This window comes from Macrotis lagotis, chromosome 7, assembly GCF_037893015.1.
Source record: "Macrotis lagotis isolate mMagLag1 chromosome 7, bilby.v1.9.chrom.fasta, whole genome shotgun sequence".
NCBI classification, from domain to species: Eukaryota; Metazoa; Chordata; class Mammalia; order Peramelemorphia; family Peramelidae; genus Macrotis; species Macrotis lagotis.
Genome location: NC_133664.1, coordinates 164591071 through 164615255, shown reverse-complemented (window position 1 = coordinate 164615255; position 24185 = coordinate 164591071). Strand labels below are relative to the sequence as shown.

General features: G+C 32.2%; 1 protein-coding gene across 1 annotated transcript in view; it reads left to right on the top strand.

Moving 5' to 3' along the window:
• The window catches only part of LOC141493128 (protein piccolo-like), a 222439-nt gene extending 214002 nt beyond the window's left edge, over positions 1 to 8437 (top strand). The window contains exons 13-14 of the mRNA XM_074194044.1: positions 4261 to 4441; positions 6091 to 8437. Coding sequence (XP_074050145.1) covers positions 4261 to 4441; positions 6091 to 6302 — 393 coding nt within the window. The 3' untranslated portion in view covers positions 6303 to 8437. The remainder of the gene's footprint in view (positions 1 to 4260; positions 4442 to 6090) is intronic.
• Positions 8438 to 24185: the final 15748 nt, after the last annotated feature.

Sequence of the window (24185 nt, the reverse complement as noted above, 5' to 3'; positions counted from 1 at the left end):
TGTATAAAGAAGGGTATAGGAACATGAGAGTTTATTTGTGGGATCAGGCTCACTAAGAGTGGACTGGTCCCCCCAAAGGCAAAGGGGAACCCTACCATTCAAATAAGTAGAGGGTGAACTATTAAAGGAACAGAAAGATGAGTTAATTAGGGATATATAGATGAGGGGCAGTAGCTCAAGGACTTAATCCTATTAGGCTAGGGCAGGGATCCATTGTCACATTGATATGATTTGTCTGGACCCTGGGAATAGGGATCTTTGGAGTCCCTGCCAGAAAGATGAAAGGTACTTTACTAAAAAGTTCATTGGCCTTATCTTGATAGCATTGGAAAATAAGATGGGGATAGGATATAGTACCTTGAGCAATAAAATAGAAGTCAGTATTAAAAATAAGATTCATGGTCAGAGGGTACAGATTAATTATAGAACATATTTTTCTTAAAATTTCCTCTACTTCAGGTTTAGGATTAGTGAACAATTAATATCTGGAGGGACCAAAAATGCTTGAGTACTTGTTCATCAATAAACTTATCAAATTTCTAGTCATGCTATGTCCAATAGTTAGAGTAGATGATTAACAAACCCAAACAGAAAAGATAATGATAAATAGTATCTGGGAGTTCATATAGAAAGTGATATGTGAGCTGAATCCTGGAAAAAAAAACCATAGGATTTTTAGAAGCAAAAGAATGAGATGATGAGACCCTTCAGATGCTCCTTATGTGTGTGCATACAGTTGCAACAAGTGCCAAAACATTACAATTTTTTTCCTAAATGAGAGCTGTAGTTACTCAAAACAAAACATAGCAAAAACAAAGCATAATATTACCCTGTTCACAACCAGTAAAATCTGAGGGTGATGAAAAATACCTGTTCTTTCCACCTTATATCAGTTTGGACAACACAAAAAATCATCAATAGGTCTTATTAAGGACAATATGTGCTTAGCACTAGAATTCTGAAGAAAAGCAAAAACATTGTCCCTAACACCTCAAGGAGTTCATATTCTAATAGGAGAGATGACATTCATGCAATTATGTAAAGAAGATATGTTCATGTTAATAAAAGGTAATGTCAGAAGAAAGATATTAGTAGCAGGAAGAAAAAGGAATGAATGGCTTTATGGACACTCATGATGCAGGAAAGATATTATGACTACCTGGGGAATTCTGTTGTTCGAAATGTCTCCATTTTGGATGGGAGTGGCCTTGGGTTGTTCAACTTTCCTCCAGCTTCCCCCTTCCCCTAGTTTCCTGCTACCTGACCTTGCCCATTGACGTTGGCATGACAGGCCATGCACCTTGTATGTGACTTGCCTATTGGGAGGATACCTGAACCAGGTCCTGGGCCATTCCCCAAGAGCCACCCTTTGATTAACCCACTACAGAAGTGAATTTAAGAAAAAGCACTGTCCCTCCTTGGACTCTTGTATCTTTCTCTTCTGGACTCTACCTGCAAGCCCTCTTTCCTAGGTCACATATTCCCAGCCTAGACCAAACTGGGCCCTCATGCCATGGGAAAAACATCCATTCTAGATTTTTATATTTAGAGGACATCCGAGGACATCCATATTGGAGCTGACATAATTGTTAAGTGATAGAGAACTGAATTATCAAGGTAGTTAGAAGATAAGTGACAGCTGTCTGTGTCCTCTCTCTCTCTCTCTCTCTCTCTCTCTCTCTCTCTCTCTCTCTCTCTCTCTCTCTCTCTCTCTCTCTCTCTCTCTCTCTCATCCTCAAAGTCCTTACTGCTTTTCTAGAAGTTTTAATCTGTATACTTTGAAAGCTTTCTATAATGAATCCTGAGCAGTTTAAAATCCCAGGATTTATGTGAATTCATTCACTATTCAAGGCTCCTTTATCTCTGTTGGAGACCTCAATTCTCATCCACTACACTCATAGAACTAATCCATTTTCTTAGATAGACATTTCAAAGAGATGATTAGCCAGAACAAAAATTGAACAAGAAGAGGATAATTTGTAGTTATTGCTTTATAATGTCAAGCTTTTTGAAGCAAGGATTTCTCTATTTCTCACTGATGTCCTTCTAGTAATGGTCTATGATTATGTGTCATTTCACTTCACCTCCTTGATGAATGAATTATAGTCAAATATAACATAAAAGAAGACAATTCAGTGACACCAGTAGATAGAGTGCCAGATTTTGAATCAGTAATTCATCTTGCTGAATTCTAAGGTGACTCAAACTTACTAGCTGTGTGATCCTGGACAAGTCACTTTACCTGGTTTACCTCAGTTCTTCATGTATTACATGAACTGGAGAAGGAAATGACAAAACATTCTAGTATCTTTGCCAAGAAAACCATAAATGTCATCACAAAGAGTAGGAGAGGATTGCAGCAACTGAACAAATAGCAAAGAATGAAAGAAAGGCAAATGATGGATATTAACACTCCACAGGACATTCCAAATATGGAATTGTGAAGAAGTATAAAGCAGAGGTCAAACACACTGGCTGCATGACACATCATTCTCCACTGAGGTCTGAACCAGATTAAAATGTAATTTGGGGACAGCTAGGTTGCACAGTGGATAGAGAACCAGACCTGGAGTCAGGAGGACCTGAGTTCAAATTCAACCCCCAGACACTTAATAATTACCTAGCTTTGTGACCTTGGACAAGTCCCTTAACCCCTTTATCTTGCAAAAAAACCCCAAAATTGTAATTGGGAAATATTTAACAAAATAAATAATAGAAAATTACGCAGAAAGCTATACATTAATATTTAAGTCAATATTCAATCCACAGGAATCCTCATTTATGGCTTAATGACTTCCATTTCTCAGTTTGAGATCATTGATTTAAAAATGTGACCAAGAAATGTATGTAAAATCATCTTTGATGAACATATGTCAAGAAAATGGAATGGGGCAGTTAAGTGGCACAGTGGATAGAACACAACCCTGGAGTTAGGAGGACCTGAGCTCAAATTTGACCTCAGACACTTAATAATTGCCTGACTGTGTGACTTTGGGCTAGTCACTTAACCTCATTGCCCTAAAGAAATAAATTTAAGAAAAAGAAAATGGGACAACTTATGGATAGCCCATGCGTCCAACTTGTATCCCAGCATTGTCAAGAGCACTAGAGGGAAATCCCAAGGATATTTGGTAAAATGTTTCTGAGGACTTATGTGAGAACATGAACAAGATGTGCATAGGATTGATAGGCATGAATGGGTTGGTATCTGCAATGAAGGAGAGAATATCCACATTAATGAAATTATCGATTCCCTGGATTATTAGAAGAAATAAGAAACAACAGAATAAATTAATGCCACTAAAAAAAAGCTACTCCCTAAACAATGCTGAAATTTGTTGAAATTCAATAGTATAATTTCACCTTTAATTGAGGAAATTACTCTTCAAATATATATCCAAATCTTGGCAATTTATACTTTTAGGGAAGTACTTGAGGGCAGTAAGAAATCTTCACATTGCCACAGGCCCAATGTATTTCAGAGGATAAATTTGAATGAATCTAGGTCTTCTAGACTTTTTTGGTCAATTCTAATTTTGTTCAATATATATTGACTTTTCCAATTAATTTGAGATAGGAATAGTAATGTTCTTTTGATACTCAATAGAGTGTAATACAGTTTATCTGATGCATTTGGAATTAAGGGATATAATTTATCAAATTGAAAATTGCTAGGGACTGTTGTGTGTGGGAGCACTGTAAACTAACATCATCTGATGTCCTTGAGCACCAGAGCCTTGTTTTACTATGTGCCACAGGAGTGGGAGTGGATTAAGGGACTGGGAAGGATATTTAAGCACTGGTATTTGTTCAATAAAGGGAGACCTTGGTGTAAAGGGAGAACTTGTCTTCCTTGTCTCCCACCCCTTCAATGCTTGCCTGGGGAAGATTGATGGAGTCCAGAAAGGGACTCGACAGAAAATTACAAAATATAAGGAAATAAAAAATAAACCAATTTTTAAAATTTATGCATCATTAATTTTTAAAATTAATGCTTACAAATTAGATTATTTTGAGAATTTTCTACATAGTTAATAAGTTGAACACAATGTCAAATAATTATTTTAAATGAACAACTTTTAAAAAGTCAGTGCAATGTATCAATAAATATATCATAGTTCTATTAGAATTTTCCAAGTTTAGGTGAAAAATATATATGAATAATCAAATATATTTTAACTTAACATTTTTCAAAGTAGATTAGCTTAAAGAGATTAATGATTTATAGCTTTACCATTAACTTTCTATTCTGTTTTGTAGGTATTGATTGAGTTATCAAGCACTTCTCACCTTGACAACACCCCTCGATGGTATCCTCTCAAAGAACAGACAGAAAGTATTGACCATGGAAAGTCCCATTCTAGTCAGAGCAGCCAACAATCTCCAAAAACATCTGTCATCAAAAGCAGAAGTCATGGAATCTTCCCTGATCCATCCAAGGGTAGGAAACCATTCAAGTAGAATATATTTTGCATATATTTGTCCATGTCCATTTGTTGTTCTCTAACATTTATATTTCTGATTATGTAACATGTTCTAATGAAGCTATCACATTTTAATAGAATAATTTAGAATATAAAATATTATAACAAATTTACTTTGATTATGACCTATCTTTCTATTTGACTAACCTACTCCCTTTTTAAGGTTCATTGATATATAAAATTTTCCCTAAAATACTTAACACATTTGTGAAATTTCTAAGGTATGTGGTATCCAACTGAACCAGACCCATTTGTTTTTGATAGTTGGTTGATTAATTAGAATCATAATCTTGATATATTACTAGAGTTTCTTTATCATCCTCTTCATCCACAGAAGAAATAAAAAATAAGGTTTAGTGTTCCTTGGAACTATGGAAATTAATTCATACTTATGCATATATGTGTCTGTGTGTGTATGTCTGTCTGTGTAAATTTTGGTAGTAAATTATTGCCTAGAATGAGATTATTTGTAAATTCCCAATTATCATTCTAACCTTGCCCAATTAACATTCAGTATATTGCCTAGTAATCTTTAGAGTTATATAAAAGTAGAATTTACCTGGAAAAGTGACTGAGTTTTCATTTTTTTGGAATATATTTAGGTCATAGATAAAATTAGCTATCAATATACTATCTAAAATTTTATATTGAATCATGGAAAACTTTATAATCTCCTTTGATTACATAATCTCTTCTGCTAATATGTCATGGAGCTTCATTACTTTAGATCAAGGGTTTTATTTAAACCTAGATGACTCTAGAGGAGAGTGTGACACAAGTGACTTAGTTTCCTTCACTCAAATTCAATTCATGTGAATATCATAGCATCACCTCCATGATTTCATAGTCTTTGAAAATGAAGGACTAAAAAAAAAAATCAAAAATCACACTGCATATTGACTTTTATTCTCTTGCATACTATGTTGAAAATCATTGTTTAAAGTTTAAACATTGGGGTGGCTAGGTGGTACGGTGAATGGAACACCGGCCCTGGAAACAGGAGTACCTGAGTTCAAATCTGACCTCAGCCACTTAATAATTACCTAGCTGTGTGACCTTGATCAAGTCACTTAACCCCATTGCCTTAAAGGAAAAAAAAATAAAAAATTTAAAAAATTAAAGTTTAGACACTCTCAAATTGACTGGAGATAAAGTCTGACAAAGAGAAAGGATTCTTTTTTCTTTTTTTACAATTATAAGTAAAGACAATTTTCAACATTCATTTTTTGTAAGATCTTGAGTTTCACATTTTTTCCCTTCCTCATTTCTTTCTTCCCTAAGAAAACAAGTGATATGATATAGGCTATACATGTTCAGTCAAGTCATGTTAAACTTGTTTCTATATTAGTCATGTTATGAAAGAAGAATCAGAACAAGAGGAAAAAAAGTCATGAGAAAGAAAAAATTTTTTTTAAAAATTAAAAAGGGAATAAGTATTTTTTGGCCTATATTCATATTCCATAGTTACTTCTTTGACTGTGGATGGCATTTTCCATCACACATGTTTTTTATTTATCTTTTGTCATTGTATTTTTGAGAAGAGCTAAGTTAAAGAGATAGAATTCTTAAAGCAATTATCTGTTAATATTTAATGTTTTGTTCCCAGATATGCAGGTTCCTACAATTGAGAAATCCCATAGTAGTCCTGGGAGCTCAAAATCATCATCTGAAGGCCATCTTCGCTCTCATGGACCTTCACGCAGCCAAAGCAAGACTAGCGTCACTCAGACCCACCTTGAAGATGCAGGAGCAGCAATTGCAGCCGCAGAAGCAGCTGTGCAACAGCTTCGCCTTCAACCAAGTAAAAGACGCAAATAAATTCCTCAGCATGGCAGCTTAATGTTTATCTGTTGCCTTTCTTTTCCTGCTGTCTCTTCCTGTTTGCTTTGCCATCTTGCTCCTCCAACTCCCTTGTCCTTGATCACTGTTTTCTGTCCCTTCATGTATGTTTGAAAACAATATAAGTACCTTACTCTACACTTTTCCATTTAATTTTTTTTAATTTTTATTTTTAATAGACAGCAGTAAAACTGGCTGTTTCTCCATCCCTATCATCATCCATACAACATGGCTAATGATGTATGATATTTGTGAATGTGATGTTTTCGGGGGGAAATGTGTGTCTTAAATATCTCATATACTAGAATGCATTCATGAAAACCTTAGAAGGTGATTAGTGTTCTAGGTATTACTCTGGGCATCAACACAAGCCATGTAGGGCAGATTTTCAGTAAGTTGTGTTTGTTATAATGAAGAGTGTGATACAACGGAAAAAAGTGCTGGAAAGAATATGATGCAATGGAAAAAAGGTCTTGGGCAAGTCACCTTGCTTCTACAAAAATTTCAGTTTTCTCAACTTTAAAATGAGTGTTTTGGGTTCAGTGACCTCAGAAATCTCTTTCAGCTCCAGATCCTTTGATTTGCTAATCTAAGAACATGCAAAAAGGTTATTCAGGGCAGCAATGCTGTTAACAGAATTGGAATGATTTTAGTCTTAAATCACAAAGGAATAAAGAAGCTTCCAATCAAAACTGAATAACTCTAGTAAGATGCACTAGCTGTCTATGTGCTATACTGTTCAGTCTTTCAAAAAGTTTAGAAAAAGGAACATTGACTTTTACCTAATGATATTATCAATCATTCTTATAATGAAAAGTGGTAGGGTGATAGTCTTTTCATTATTATTCACAAATGAGGGTACTCTGCTGCATTTCTTTTTCTGTAAGATAAAATGATAATGAGGTGATTTTTGTAGCTCTCTTCTTTCCTTGAAATTCAAAGTAGAATTTGTCCAGCACAGTGAATAGATTAAGGATTAACAGCCACTTACAACCAGCCACTTTACTCTAGAATAGAATTTGAATCTAAATTAAATTGCTCAGGGTTAGGTATGAAACACATTGATGTAAAAAACTAAGTGTGGTATTGTCATGTTTGTTGGTGTACTGTGAGCTCCCAGAGGCATTACTCAGAAAGTAGGAAAAGATGGTTTATTTTGCCTTTCCATCATTATTAAAGAAACAGCCAGTTTTAATCCATTTTAGTGCTGTGCATGTGGTGTCTTTTTTGGTGTTTGAGTACACAAGTTATTTCAATAGAAGAAAAAATCCCACTTGTGTTTGCATGACTAACATTTAAGCTGGTTCCATCTGAGGATACATACTGTGGGTTTCCATTTCACTCACACTGCCACAGCAGCACATAAAAGCGGTCAGTCTAATCATACCAGGAAGCAGCACAGACACAGCATAGCAGGAGTCCTCCCAATTCAAAGAACTCAGTCTGACAATCTGCCTCCACCAGCCAATGACAACAAAGACCCAAGCCAGCTGGCTCTCAGGAAAGTGATGTCCGATGGACCAGTCAAGCCAGAAGGAGGTGAGCAGAAAGATGCTGCACACAACAAGAATCCCTCTCCCCCTCTTTAAAGCGCCCCATCTTTGTTGTATAGAGATTTGGTTTTAAACGTCTTTGCCCTCTTCCTAGTGTGCCATTGCAGGCCTAGCATATCAGGATCACATCACCATTATGTAAGTCCCAAAACCACTGTGCTGATTTGTTGACAACAGCCATTTGTACTTTTCCATGCATTTGGTCTCTCTGACTTTTGTTGGAAAAAAAATAGGTCAACTTGTGTTCTTATTGCAGAATGAAATGCATGCAACTAACCTAATCTGTTCAAGCATGATTTGTTGCATTGTGACAAAGCTTGAATTGCTCACAACCACTAGCCTCCCCATTGGAACATAACTCGGTTATTCTTGCATAATATTTCAAGTGTTTTGTTTTTGGTTCAGTGAATTTTCAAGCTTCCTAGAAGCAAAAATTGTTAATGCACTCACTCACATTTACATGGTGAAAGTTCTCTCTTGATTCTACAAGCAGATATTTTCCACTCTTGTTTTGGTAGTTGTTAAGTGTACTATCAGATGTGTTGGGCATGTCAATATCTAAGTGCCTGTGTAATAAATAAAGTATCTTTATTTCATTCCTAAACTACTGGATTCTGAGCCATTGTTATATATACTGTATGTAGCATGGTATGAATGTGTCAATATTGGAAGGGGGTGGGATGGACTTCATTTGTTGCATTAGAGTGATGAAGTGACTCCATTGCTAATTTAGAGTAGTAAAAGTAGAACAATACAGAAATTAGTTATAGGGGACTGGGAAAAATTCCTATGTGGAAAGATTTCCAAGCTTGAAGGAAAATGAATACAAAAGAACACAAGTAGATCTGGTAAAAATAATTTATATCAATAATAGGTTTTGAATTCCTTCAAGAAATTCCATTGTATTTTTTCTTTCTTCCACATCTACTCTTCTTCATATGCTCTTCAGATTGATTCTGTAGTGAATGATGAACCTTGTCATAAGCACCTTGCTTTGGAAAATTAGCTACAACTCTCCTCAGATAACCTGGGCTTAGTATGAAAATTGGGAGGATTCTCTTGTCTCAGCAGAATATTCTTCCTCAGTTAGAGTTTAATGGGTAGATAATAGAATTTCTTTTTGTAAATTCAAAGTTATATGTAGACCTTCATAATCAGAAACATAGAATGAGTGTTCCAAGATTTTTAAGCCTCACATAATTATTTCTGTTTCTCCCCACCATGGTAATTTTAGATTATTCAATAGGTTCTACTACACAATCATAAGTAATCATATTCCTCAGGACAGGCAAAAGGGAAGATTTTCTGTTTTTCCCAAATGGTTATGAGGAAAAACAATCAAGATGCCTAGAATTTTTCAGATGGTATACTTATGGTGACCCTTGTAAGAGACTGTTGCTGCACCTCTCCTTTCATTTTCCATTGTGACTATCAGCAGTATTCAATTTTAACCAATACTTCCTGATCCCATGATAAATTCAATGAATCCTGTGACTTAAGACACACATTTTCCAAGAACAGTTTATCTATTATTCCTTAGACTTATTCTCCATTTTGGATTGTTACAATTATATTTTGAATATAGTGTCTGATAGAAGTTTTACTAAAATGATAATAGAGACCAAGAGCAATGTTCCTTGTGTTGTCTTCCTTTGAATAGTTTGGGAAAAACCCTCATAATTTAAATCTCTATATAGCTGGATATTTGAGGATCTTTTTTATCATCATCTTCAAGAACCAGGATTATCTTCATGATATAGCAAGGGATAGGAATCAGAATTTAATGGAGGGATGTTGTTCTAAGATGTGATAAAAAATAAAATGAAATATCTCTTAGCAAAAGAGAGACAAAGATACAATACAAACTATGATCTGCATATTTCCCACTATTAAGGAAAAACCAAGGATATATATATAAATATAATTCCTAACAACTTCAAAAATTAAAATAAATCTTCACATATAATACACTTATATATTTTTTAAAACATAAAATTTGTGTATATAGAAATAACTGAAAAATTTAAATACAAGAAGGATAAGGTGGTTATGTTCATGAATAGTAGAAGCAGGATATTGTTTATGGTTTTTAGAGGGTTTGGATTCAACTTTTCCATAGCTCCTCAAATCAAAGGAAGTAAACAAAATTCTCAGCATTTGGATACTGCAACCCAAAATTCTTAAGTTAAACTACTCCTGGAGTCAGTAGAAGTGATAGAGTGATGCACTGTACAAATTTGACTTAATCTCATTCTACTAACTGGGTTTTAGAAGTAATTTCTTGGTCAAAAATCAATGGAGGAAATAGCATGTCCCTATTGCTTTCTGAATTCATTTTCATAGTTTGTATAATTAAGAAAGAGCTGATAACAGGGATAGGAGAATAGTCACTAAGAAATGGACAGTCATTTTCTTGTTTGCCAGAAACTCAGTGCTTGGATGGGGAGATTAAGCTATACCATTGTAATACCTATCTATTTTCTACTGGAATATTAGTCAATCTTAGAAGCTCTGTAAACCATTAGTGTAGGTAGAAAGTCTATGCTTACACATCATGAACAAGACATAAAATGGTGAAAATCAGAGAACAACTTATACATAAGAGAAATATGGATCTTACCAAATTAAGCAAGCCTGCTTAATTCCAAAGAATTGAGTTATTTCTTTCTAAAGCTACTAGTCTAGAAACAGAGATAAAATTATGAAATAATATAGCAAACATACAAGGTGATCATTCATACCTATCCAACTTCCTAGACAACCAAAAATAATACTCAGAGCAGATTTAGGGATCTTTGCTTATATAAGGGAATAGGGAAATAGTATTATTTTATAGGTTCTTCCCTTTACTGCCATCTCTTGGAATAAAACTTGGGTCTATACAGTTGCTTTCCCACATTACTCCTGGATCTTCAGCTTTCAAGTTAGTACTAGTTAGAGTAAAGTATGACACCAGTGAAAAAAACCCAGTCTCTTGTCCTCCTAAGCAATAGTTATGTAGAGCTTAAGAGAGATTCCAGGGCAACTTTTTTGAGGTGGAAGTGTACTAAGAAATCTCAAAGTGAGTCAGTCAATACAAAGTTTGCTCTGTCACAGTGTAATGACAAAACTGAAAAGAAGCAAACAGGGAAGAGTCAGGAAGTTTTCCAGTGTGTGAGAGAAATGTTAAAAGCAAAGAATGAAGGAAGAAAAGAAACTTTCAGAAAAAAATATACTTGAATCAAATTAGTTAATTTCATTAATCAAAGATTTTTCTGCCTGTTTCTTAGCAAAGTCTTTCCCATAATTACTGTGAAAATCAAAATACTTTTCTACATATTCATTATTTCTTATTCTTTTCATTTAATAAATCTCTACAGTTTTTAGCTTTCCATTTTTGTTCTTGAATAAGAGATGAGTTTACTAGAAAGGCTTCTACTTTTGTATGAGTCACACAGTTCTGAATATTTGACATGCTAATTAAAATTAATTTGAAATCTTTTCCTAGCCAGGCATTGGAAGAAAAAAAAAAGTTGACCAAACTGACAAAATTTATTGTCCTCTTTTTTGATTAGTTGAATAATCATTTGTTAATTTTAACTTTGCATATTATTTATCTTCTATAGTCAAAAGTCTCTTAGCTATATATTATATGTATCAATATTATAGTTTAACAATCAAGAGAGGGAAATGTTTTTAAATATATAATTACTACCCATTGATTGTGCTTTGTACTTCATATATGAATATCATTACTGATATTGGTGCAAGTGAGTTATAGTGACAGTTATAGATCATCAATGATCAATACTTGAATACTCTTGTAACTAAAGGTTAAAAAGATAAAATGGTACTTAGTGGTACATTATGAAATGATGGAGAGAAGGACCATCTAGCTCACATGGAGGTCGAGGTTGTATCCTTGGCTTCCTTTAATATTACTCTTTGACTAACTGAGCTAACAAATATTGGACTGAAGGTATATGAAAGGAGCAATCCATAACTGTAGATAACTGAGGAGGTTCGCTACCTATACTGTATTATAGGAGGAACCCAGATAGACTCATTTAACTAATCCATCTTCCCCAGGAGCCTGACAATGTCATTGAAATTTCTAAACTTAAAATAATTCCTTTAATTTAAGACATTATCTTATGACCCTTTAAATATATAGGTTTGAGTGTGCCTATATCTATATATCTATAGATATATAGATAGATAGATAGATAGATAGATAGATAGATAGATAGATAGACAGACAGATAGACAGATAGACAGACAGACACACACCCCTATATATTTAGGCAAAAATATAAATATTTAATTTTGGGAATAGTTTGCTCAGTGGAAGTAGACTGATATCAATAGTGATTAAACATCATTAGAAGTATAATATTAATTTATCTTGTGAATAAATAATTGAGTAGAATCATAGGCAAAATAGATTTGTTTTGATAATAGAGAATTGAGGAAAGTCTGGCTCATGAGGATGATGGTATGCCCGAAGGAGAAACCTGGATAGCAGGGTACACAGGAATGTTTCATATACAAAAATGAGAACAGGAAAGGACAGAGGAAGATATGCAAACCTTGCATATGAAAGGGCATAAATGTGTACACTAAACTTATGACCATATTAAATAATGATTTTCAAATTTCAAGGCATCTGAATTATTTAGGATTTTTATTTTTCAATTGGGTGTTTAACTTTATATGACTATTGGAAATGTATCATTTAATAAAAAATATGATTTAAATGGCAATGGGAGATAGATTATGAGTATTGATCAATAAATTCAAATGCCTTGTGACATTTGATTTATGGCTATTTTGTAGCTATTATTTTTAAAACAAGTATACATTCAATTCTTTAAGAAGTTCAAAATCCTTTCAGATTTTAAATTGTGAGATCTCAGATATACTTAACTTGAACAAAGGAGTATGTGGAAATTATTTAGATTTATTACATCGTTTTGTCCATAAAGAATCTATAATAATCACAGATCTTCTGCTTAATAAAATGTCTAATTATATAATAATTCAATTGATAGGGCCAAATAGATGAATGTAAAACTTGTATCAATGTTACAAAACCTACAGAACACATACATTTTTATAAGAAAAACAATTATTAGATCATAGATTCCAGATACGGGTACTGTTTGTTGGGGGTTTTTAAATTGTGAAATATGAACACTGAACCATGGATATTTTTCTTTTCATTCTGCTATATATTTTCTTATTTAAAAACATAAATATCATTGATGTCTTAAACATGACTGTGATTTATGAATGTCTCCTTGATATTTGACCCTCCCTTTTAACAAAGAAAAACAGTTAAGCAAAAATAACTGATGTAGCAAAACAAGTATGCAACATTTCACTCCCATGGTCATTTCTCTGTTTCTCTAACTTGATTAGGGAGGTATGTTTCATTATATCTTCTTTGTGACCAAGGTTATGTTTTTGAAATTATTCAGTTTAACTTTCTTTTAGTATTCATATACATTACATTATTTTCAAATTCTGATTTTTGATTAAAATAGCAAAATTTCCTTTTTCTCAAAAATATTATCTAATTTCAAAGGCATATTATTTTAGCTCTTACAGAATAATTAGTCATTTCATTTGGGTACTTTATGCAAAAAAGATTGTGATGACGGAGAAATCTATAAACTAATTCAAGTTCATATTTTTTTTTAAATCACATACTTTAAATGGCATGTGCAATATTTTCATTGACTCCAAGGTTGATGGTATGTCTCCAAAATATGAATAACACATTTTGTATCCTTGCTTTGTTTACTTTCACCTACTACCCTGAAAAGAACATTCATTTATCTGGAAATTAATTGAACTCAATGAAAAAAAAAAGGAGTAATTTTTCATGACTTGTTTTATTTATAGAATGTTCCCTCTTTTCACATAACACCTCATACTTTTACCAGGTATAATTTCATTGTTCATTAATACTTGCATTGTTTCTACTTATTCAAATTCCATCAAATTAATCTGGGTGAGGGTTGTTTAAGTTCTTTGTATAATTGGGAAATACATTAAATTATGTTTTGGATATAGAACCTATGGAGGATACCTCTGTGTTGCTTTTCTTGGTTGGTTAAGTAAAAACTCATTATTGGTCAAAATGTCTAATTCCATATTACCAGCTCTCACTCTTTAGTAAAGTATTCAATCTTTCTCCTTTAAGCAGTTCCCATGTCCATTTTTCATTTTTTCATTTTTAAGTTTATTAAATTGCCTAAGGTAAGAAATGAACAAAGTGATAAATGTAAACCTAATGAAATTAATCCCTGCTCACTTTGTTCAGAGAGGGAAATAAATAAGAGGGAGGGGATAATAAGTTTAAATGAACATAATATACTTTGTCATTCTTTTCAATTCTTTCATTGATCTATTAAGGAACTTTGAAAGTAGGTGGACTACAACAAAAATTCAGTGAGAGTTATCATGATTCAGATACATATACATACATACATACACACATGCATACATATATATGTATATATGCATATGTACATAATGAGAGACAGTCATATTACCATGGATTCAGGCATCATTCCTCTTGATTGTGATGTTTAGATTGATTCTTGAAAAATTAAATCAATTGAAATCTAATATCCTATGTAAAATTCACCTGTACTATATAGTGGGTATAATTAATGGACAGTAGTACTTGTAACCTAATGGCATGCAAATTGGTAGACAAAGGTAGGATTAACTATCTGGAAGGAGAATTATTCAAAATGTTTCAGAGTGAGTATAAATATAGGCAAAAAAGTAACAGTCATGTATGCTCCCTTTGTAAGAAGCAATAGTGGGGATAGAGTTGTCTACTGAGTCAGAGAAACCTATGTTTAACTCCAGCCCCTGATATAGATTTACAGTGACCATGGATTGAACTTTCCAAGGATCTAGGCAACTTTCCAAAACTATAAGTTAGAGATAAAGTGCTGAAATGCATTAGTAGAGCGAACTTCCTTATCCAGGAGATCTCTGCACCAATGAAATCATAGATTCCTTCCCTATCTCTTAATTATTTTGGGGGGAGGAGATAGATTTGATTTGTCAGGATTAGCTCCATGACAGCAACTATGACACAAAACATTTAATAACATGACAGACTAAAATATACCATTTAGTCACTTGAACATATTAAAAGTAAGTCAAAATGCATTTGAACAGAAGGTTTTTTAATTAAATGCACAATTTTATTCCAAGTTAAATTTCCCAGTTCAGATTTGAGATGCTAGTGGAAAAGCAGAAAAGGGGAAAAGACTCTGAAGATTAAAAGGGAGGGGATTAAGATCCACAAGACTATTAAAAGAACTCAAAATAGAATCTGCAGGTAAGAATCAAATCAGAATTCCAGGAGAAAGGATAAAGGTGGGTGGGAGAAACATAATATTGGTCCTGAAGTGTGTGCAGAGTTATCGAGAACTCCAGAGAAGATGATACCTTAGTTCCTCAACTCTACTGAAGATAGAACTAGAGGAAGATATAAGTCGCATCTCAATCTTGAAGATTTTTCAGTTACTTAGCACAACTAGTTACAAAGTACTAATAAACTAGTTATAATATATACATCTCTCAGCTCTCTATTTCACTGATTTTTTTTCCTTGAAGAGTCACTAAATAAGATTGTTTTTTTTAGTGTCCTTTAGAACTACCTTGAGAAAGACTTTGAAACTCCTTCAGTACCAGTTTTGAAAGTAAAATAGATTCACATGTATTTTAAATGGTACGGGTAGCTCAAAGGTGGGTCAATTTTCTTTATTGCTATTTTATAATGAAATATTGGATTCTGAAACTTACCTCTTCCTACATGTGCTTTGTCAGAAGAAGAAATAGTTGGTAATTCAGGAAACATATAGAATACAAATTCAGAAGTGAAATGTGCATGGAAATACCTTCAAGAATTCTTCAAATGCTGTTTCCTTGTACTTACTGAGATTATTTTTTCTACCACTGGGATCAGTATCAAGACATGATAATCCTTTGAAGCAGATCCACAAAGGAACAAAGTAATATTTGGTTACCACTAAGATAGAGAAAAAAAATCAGAAGACTGTTTTTTACATCTTCTTAAAGTGTCTAGACTACAAATTGCTTCTGTTGCCCTTTATGACTTCAGAAAATCTATTATTTCCCAGAACCATTATCATTCATCCTTTTCCATCATAATGATAAATGCTTGAAAACTGTATTTTTCCAAGATAAAAAACATTGGAATTCTCTTTTCATTTTACCTTTTTCCATAGCTCCTATATCTTTTGCAGTCCTTGTCCTGATCTTCTTTCCTCTAAATGCCCAGATAAGTTTCTCAATTGTGATAGAAATAGACTCCAAATCTGCCAGCCTCCATTAACTTAAATGATTTTAATTTTAAGGAAAAAAATTTGGATACTTAAATAAATACAATTTATTAATTTAATCCATTACTCTTGTTTTAGCATCTTGCCTATGATTTGTGCAGCCATTTCAGTCATGTCCCAATATTTGTGACTTCATTGGGGGTTTTCTTGGCAAAGATATTGGAATGGCTTGCCATTTCCTTTTCTGGTTCATTTTACATATGAGGAAACTGATGAAATTGGGTGTGGTGACTTGTCCAGGATCACCTAGATAAATGTCTGAGGTCAAATTTGAACTCAAGGAAAATGAATCATCCTGACTCTAGGCCCAGCACTTTATTTACTGCACCACCCAGGTGTCTATGAGGATATAAACCAAAATCTTAATTTTTCTGAGGTGATTTTCCACTCTTGATTATTATAAGAAATTTATGTGCCTAGTTAATGTCAAAAAGTTTGTGTATCTAAAATGCAAATACATTCTAACATCAGCTTAAATAAAACATAACTAATAAGAATCAATACAAATAGAATATCAATAACCTTTGCATTTTTTTGGTGACCTGATAGTGGAAATTCCAAGTAACTGAACCTAGAAGTCTCAAGAGAGTCTATCACTGAATAATAAATCCATACTTTCATTTTATAATAAATAAGAACTTGGATTTTCTATATGTAGATATTATAAATAAGATGATAATATATATGATATAATGTAAGACTCTATATGTTCTTCCTATCAGTCTTTAACTGGTAAGTGCCCCATTAGGACTTATTAATTTGTATTCAAATATAAGAGGGGAAGATTTTCTTTTTTTTTTTTTGTTAGGTTTTCGAAAGGCAATGGGATTAAGTGGCTTGCCCAAGGCCACACAGCTAGGTAATTATTAAGTGTCTGAGGTCAAATTTGAACTCTTATTCTCCTGATTCCAGGGCTGGTGCTCTATCCACTGCACCACCTAGCCTCCCCAAGAGGAGCAGATTTTCAAAATGTCACTCATTGCCAAAGCAAGAATATTATTGGAATAGACAGAAATGATGCATTCCAAATTCAAACATTTGTGTTTTCATTTTCTATGTCTTTGCAGAAATATATCTATTGATAGACAATAGATACATTGTTCTTATTTTAACTGAGCTGTTAACAATTACTGTCATTGTAACAATAGAAAAGAAAAAATTGAAAACCACACATATTAAAGTTTCACCTTTATTCTTCCCACTTCCTCTTTAGTTCATCTATATAGCTATAAATTTAAATTAATATTAAATTAACTGAGTATTAAATATCATATCTGATGATAGTTATTAGCATTTAAAGATAATTATATTCATTGTACTCTTGCTCAATTTTTTTTCCTTTGTAGTAGAATTTTGGTTAAAAGTAGTTCAGTCATTCTGACAATTCTCATTCAAGAGAATTTAAGTACTGACATTTTGGAAATTGCTTATTAGAAAGGAGAAGCACATTAAAATCAGCCTCATGGCATAGAGTCCAAGGACAAGTTTTGCATAATAAAATCCAATTCAACTTCTTTACAATATATATGACTTAGAATAATATTTTGCTATGTTTTTCTATTTTTTTCTGCTACGGTAGATTCTACATTTGTTCTTTTCTCATAACATTCCTATTTTCCACTAAGATGACTATATGTTTTGTACCAATGACCCACTTATAGTTCCTTTAATTACTGAATTTTAACGGCTATCTATAAAGTAAAAATATATCATTTATGAAATAGATTAAAATTTTGATACCATTAAATTAAAATATTAATGTCCTTTCATATATTTGTAGGAAAGATTTAAGTAACACAATGTCAGATAATGTGGTTTGGAAGATATTGAGGTGGAGTAGGGGAAGGGAAATCAATTGGTTCCTTCTTCTAAACCTGCATAGTGTATTGTGAAACATCTTCCTTTAAAACACAAAGGTGTTAATTTTGTAACTGTATCCCCATATGAGGGTGAGGCATCTTTGAGAATTGGATATTTTGTATTACAAAGGAAAAACTATAATACAAAATTTGGAATTGTTTTTCTTTTTTCTAATATTTTAAAAATATTATCATATAGCCAAAACACTCTAACATATTGTTGCTTGAAGGAAATCTGTTAATAAAATTCCCACCATGGCCTAAAAACTAAAAAATATGTTAAATCTGATAAATTCCTTTGAAACCTATAGAACTAGTTATAATTTGTATGGAAACATGAGTACAATTCTATTATTACCCTGTACTTCATCTTTTCCTATTTTACTTTGTCTTGGTTTTGTATTTGAGCAATGAAATGAAATATATTTAAAGAAAATAAAATTGTTTTGCCTTTCAAAGTAGTCTATTTAGCCTCCTATAAATAGCATAAGCAATGTATTATACTGGAGTTTAGATAGAAAAATAGATAATATATCTATACATTAGACAAAGGGACAGACATTTCAAAAAACCAAAAAGTTGAGCAGAAAGTTTTCTATGTTACTCTCAACAAATCTCAAAGTTTAGTCCAATCTTTAGAGTTTTTTGGCAACAGATATTAAAAGTGGTGAATTGATTGTTGCAGGGAAATCAATTCAGAATTTATAATGTAAAAGTCAATTAAAGAGGATCATCACTTTTAAAAAGATGAAAATTGTCACAAAAATTTAAGCTATGTGATGAAAAATAATGATTATATATCCACAGATGCTGAAGATTTTATTAATGTCGCTCCTCTTCCAAAATGAGGGAAAAAACCCAGAGAATTTGTTCAGTTTCCATGGAAACAATATATAATAGTACATCAAAGGACATATCTTAGAAATAATAAATTTTAAATGCTGACCCAGTGCCATCATAATTCCAAAATAATATTTGGGAGAACTATAAGGGAATAAGCATTTATGTAGCATCTACTGTGTAACAGGAACTATGCTAAGCATTTTATGAATATTATTTCATTTGATCCTGTTATTATCCTCACTAAACAATTGAAGAAATTGAGTTAAACAGAGGTTAAGTGATTTGCCCAAAGCTACACAGCTAATTAAGTTTCTGAGACTGAATTTGAACCCAGGTTTCCCTGACTTGAATACCAGCATTCCACTTTACCATTTATTTGCTTATTTAGCCAATACCTTTTCAACCCAAAATCTATGACTACAATCCATCCACACAGAATCCGTCATAAGTGCTCTGATCAATTCATTTTTTTCTGCATTTAATGGAAAATATAGCTGATCAATCTGACCAAAGAATACAATTATATAGTTTGAGACCATCTTTATCATCATATATAACACTACAGTGATAGTTGATAGTATTATTTTACATTGGAAAATAATGAAAGAATACAAAAAAATTGAAAATCATTTTAAATGATAAAACAAAATTATATCTAACCCTTGAGACAAAAAAAACTTAACATGAAGTCAGAATATAATTTAAAATAATTAATAAAATTAAATGGACTCAGAGATAAAATCACTTTATCCAAAGGATCCCTTTAGCAAAACATTGGGTGAAGAAGTCCCATTTCCTATGGGACACAGGAACCATATCTTTCATGAGTTTATTTGTTTATTTTATTAAACTGATTATTTTCTGCTTCTAGTTGATTCCTGATGGCAAAATGTAGTTTTACTGATAAAGAAGGTATGTCATAAAACATACATAGAACAAAATACACATGAAAGGCATGAACCTAAGAATAAAATGACAGTTATTAAGTAGAAAAATTATTTTCTATACCTCACTGAAAGTCTAGGGAAAGTTTAATAGTCTTTAGAAGAATTGAATATTAAAGTTAACTTTCCATCAAAATAAATGTTTCTCTGAAATGGAAAGAAGAAAAGGAAGGAGAGGGAGATAGAGAAAGAGAGAGCGAGAGAAACAGAAGGAGAGGGATGTGGGGAAAGAAAGGAGGGAGAGAGGAAGAGAAGGAGTAAGAAGGGAGAGAAACAGAGAAACACAAACTAGTGATGTCAAGGTGCCAAGTCAGCACTATTGCAATTATTCTTAACAGCACCATCTGGTGGCCCCCTAGGAATATTATAATATTAAAAAAAAAAGAAAGCTGCAGTTGAAAGGATTTTAATGGTCTATTGACTCTAGAATTAAAATTTTAGACTATTGAACATGCCTCTTAATCAAAATTTTCATGTTTTCATGTTTATAAGACTGTACTTATACATCAAGAAAAATTTTAATAACTGATTTAGAAAATTTTAAGTCTTAATTTGACTTTCATGATAAAAGTGCATACAATTGATTTGAAGTATAATGATTAACTTTATTTGCATACTTATATTTCTCTTATTTATAATATATGAACATAAATATGTATTTAAATAATTTCATTGTAGACTTTAAGTCATCGTTTGCTATTTTAAAAAATGATTCATCTTTTTGAACTCAGGTTCTCCTGACTCCAGAGCCAGTGCTTTATCCATTGCACCAGCTAGCTGCCTGATTCATCTTTTTCTAGCCCCTTTGACCATAAAAAAGAGACTTTAAAAGATATTTCTCTAACTGATAAAGAGGGCTACTACATTCATAAAAATTGAACTTTGAAATATTTCAAATATAACATTATAGAATGATCAAAGTAGATGTGGAAGAAATCTCAGAGGTCAGCATGATTCTAAATCACTTAAAATTTTACAAAAAGTAAATGACATATTAGGCTATCTCTCATGATCTCAAAAGGACAAGGCTTTGTCAATGTAGTGTTATCACATTTAGTTAATTTGGTGAAATGGGTCGAGTTTCCATCATGTACATAAACATGTAAACAAGAAACTATATTACTTATCAAATTGACTATGTTTGATTATGTTAAATTTTGAAAATATCAATTCCAGAAGATAATTCCAAAAGATAATTTTAATTTCTTTCATTTGAACACAAGAAAATCTGAATTAAAATTAAAAGCTTGTTGGTCCTTTTGATAATATTTTGAGATTATGTCTATTCAATTAAAATGTGAATAAAAATTCAAAACTTCATTGAATCACTCAGGTTTCTTTCTTAATATAAAATAAATATAGCACTGAATTTTAACTAAACAAATTGATTTAAATGGATGTGTAGCACTCTGTAGATGATCCCAAAGAGAGTGAATAGATTCTGAAATGAAAGTATCTACAGCAAATTTTAGCACAACCTGCATTAAGTGTTTTCAGTAATACAAGAACTAGTTTGAACTAGAGCTGCTGAATCCTCAGGAATGAAAACACATTTGTAACAATGATGAAATTTACTTCTATGCCTAATTTACACTTCTTTAGACTTATTTTAATTTTATCTTCAAGTCAATAAGACTTCAAGTTCAGACTGCATGTATTTAACAGAAATTTCCATAAGAAAGAAATTATTATCTACCAAATCAGATATCTCTTTATAGATAATACCTAATCTTAATATATTCAGATTCATCAGTGTCTTTGACTGACATTTAAAGTTTTCATTGTTTCATTCAAGAATTTATTGAGTTACATCATGTTTTAGTAACTGTACTGAGTGCTTCAGAAATTATAAATAAAATAGATATCTTCACTTCCTCCTGTAAGTTTACAGTGTTAAAAAGATATTCACTATTTGGAGATGGGGAAAAGACTATTTGTCATATTATGTAAGAAAAGGATATTCCAGAAACTGAGTCAATAATACATACATATGTATACATATCTATATTATATATATATATATGTTACTATATTTATATTACAACATATAGAGAGAAATAGACACATGTATAATTGTATATGCTTACCCTCAAAGTGCTCATTTAGCTATTCTCATAGGAATTTTAAGTTTAGTTTTAATTCATTGATCTATGCCTACAGAAAAGACTGTGCATTACTACATATCTGGTAGTCTAACATTTGTATAAAATTTCAAGATATTATTCAGCTAATCTGAAATAGTTCGATAAATTGCATCAAAGTTTTCAAACACATTTCTATTTCTGCTTGAATTTTCCATTTTCCTCAATCTACTTTTATGCTGTAGAGACACACAGCACAAGTAAAGTGAATAATAGTTTAGATTTTTTTTCTTCCTAAAACAAGGTAAATACCGGTCTATTCATATTCAATTTACATATAAATAGATCAATAAACATTCATGAGGAAATTTTAATCTGTTAAACAGATTCTGCATCAACAAGATATTGATATGTAGGATCTTTGTATTGTATATAGAAAACATCCAGTAAATTGATTTTCATGTAAATATGTGGGAATTTGCACACACAGGCTCAACTATTTGTCTGAGATTTATTCCATGGTTTTATTTTATAATAATGGATTATAGATGCCTAAATTTTTAAAAACTTCTTTGATTTCATTTTCTTCATCATATTAAAATTGTTTTAAATATTTACAGTACTGCATCAGACTTTCCAAAAGACACTTCATTCCAGCGAAAGGGGTAAAATGAAAAACTGCATCACAGTAACTTATTTCCAACATTGTTCTTTGTTTCCCTTTGTTATTATATTGTCTTATGATTTGTGCCATATTTCTTCTTTTAAAAAGAAATGCATTTAACTTGAACCAAGAGTTAGCAAATCTGTAAAGTGAAAAGTTTGCCAAACATGAAGTTTAAAATATAAGTTCTGTGATATACACCTATTGTATAGGTCTTATGAGGGAAAAATTGGTTATCTCAGTAAGGTACTATTTAAAGAGTTGGATTAATCATATTTTTATAGCAATGCCATATGGAATGGAGCAATGTAACTCCTTGTTTGTCTTTTATATTGGTGTTCTGTTGAAACTAAAGTTGGATCTGTATGATAAAAAGCAGTCCATCACAAAACAAAAAACTCTAGTCAATAAGCAGATTAGTATAAAAGTGTCAAACTGGTTTGATATTTTCATTGAATTGCCTTGCTGATTTATTTCTCTAGTTTTAAACAGTTTTATACACACACACACACACACACATATATATACACACATACACACATAATATGTAAAAATTTTATACCCCAGTAATTTTACCATTTTTTGATTTTTAAAATCTTTTTCTTTGAACATTATTAGTTAGCTTGCAATCTATTTCTATAATTTTTGTCTCTTTAAAATACTGGAATGAAAAGTTTTACTTTATCTTAAGACTAAATATATTGGTTAAAAAAAGGCTTTCTAAAAATCTAACAATTACTTAGGAACTGCTTATAAATAATATAAGATCAAACTTCATCTTATAAAAATTTGTGTAGATATAGCACTTTAAGACCCTCAAAGTAGGGGCAGCTATGTGGTGTAGTGGATAGAGCACTGCCCTGGAGTCAGGAGGGCCTGAGTTCAAATCTGGTCTCAGACACATAATTACCTAGCTGTGTGTGACCTTGACCAAGTCATTTGACCCCTTTTCCTTGTTAAAAAAAAACCCAAACTGCAAAATACTTTACATATATTAACTCACATAATCTTGTTTTCTCCTTATTTACCCCGAGGAGGTGTTAGTAGTATTTCAGATGAGGGAACTAAAGCAGAGGTTAAATGATTTGCCCAGGATCTTATTGCTAGTATCTAAGTTGGGATTTAAATGCAAGTCTTTCTGACTGTAGCCAGCATTATGTCTACATAGTTACATATGAACTGTATAAACTACCCTTGGCTTAGCTTCCTAAACTTCCATAACCCTTACAGACCTATTTATCTGTAAGTAAAGCCTAAGCAACTTTCATGAAAAAGAAAGAATGTTTTAAAAAGAATCTTTAAAACTTAGCATGAAGGAAAGGAAACCATGAAAAACTGAAAGCGAACAGAAAGGGCAATCCTGGGAAAGGCCTCCCAGTTGGTCCTGGCTCTTCATGGTGGTTGTCTGAGGACTGACTAGACTGAGAACTAGAATGGGCCATAGAGCTTATTTGATTTGAATTTCTTCATTTTATGAAAGAGAAAACTGAGTACTAAAGATGTAAGGTGGCTTGCTCAAAGATTCACTTCCTCTTTTATTAATTCA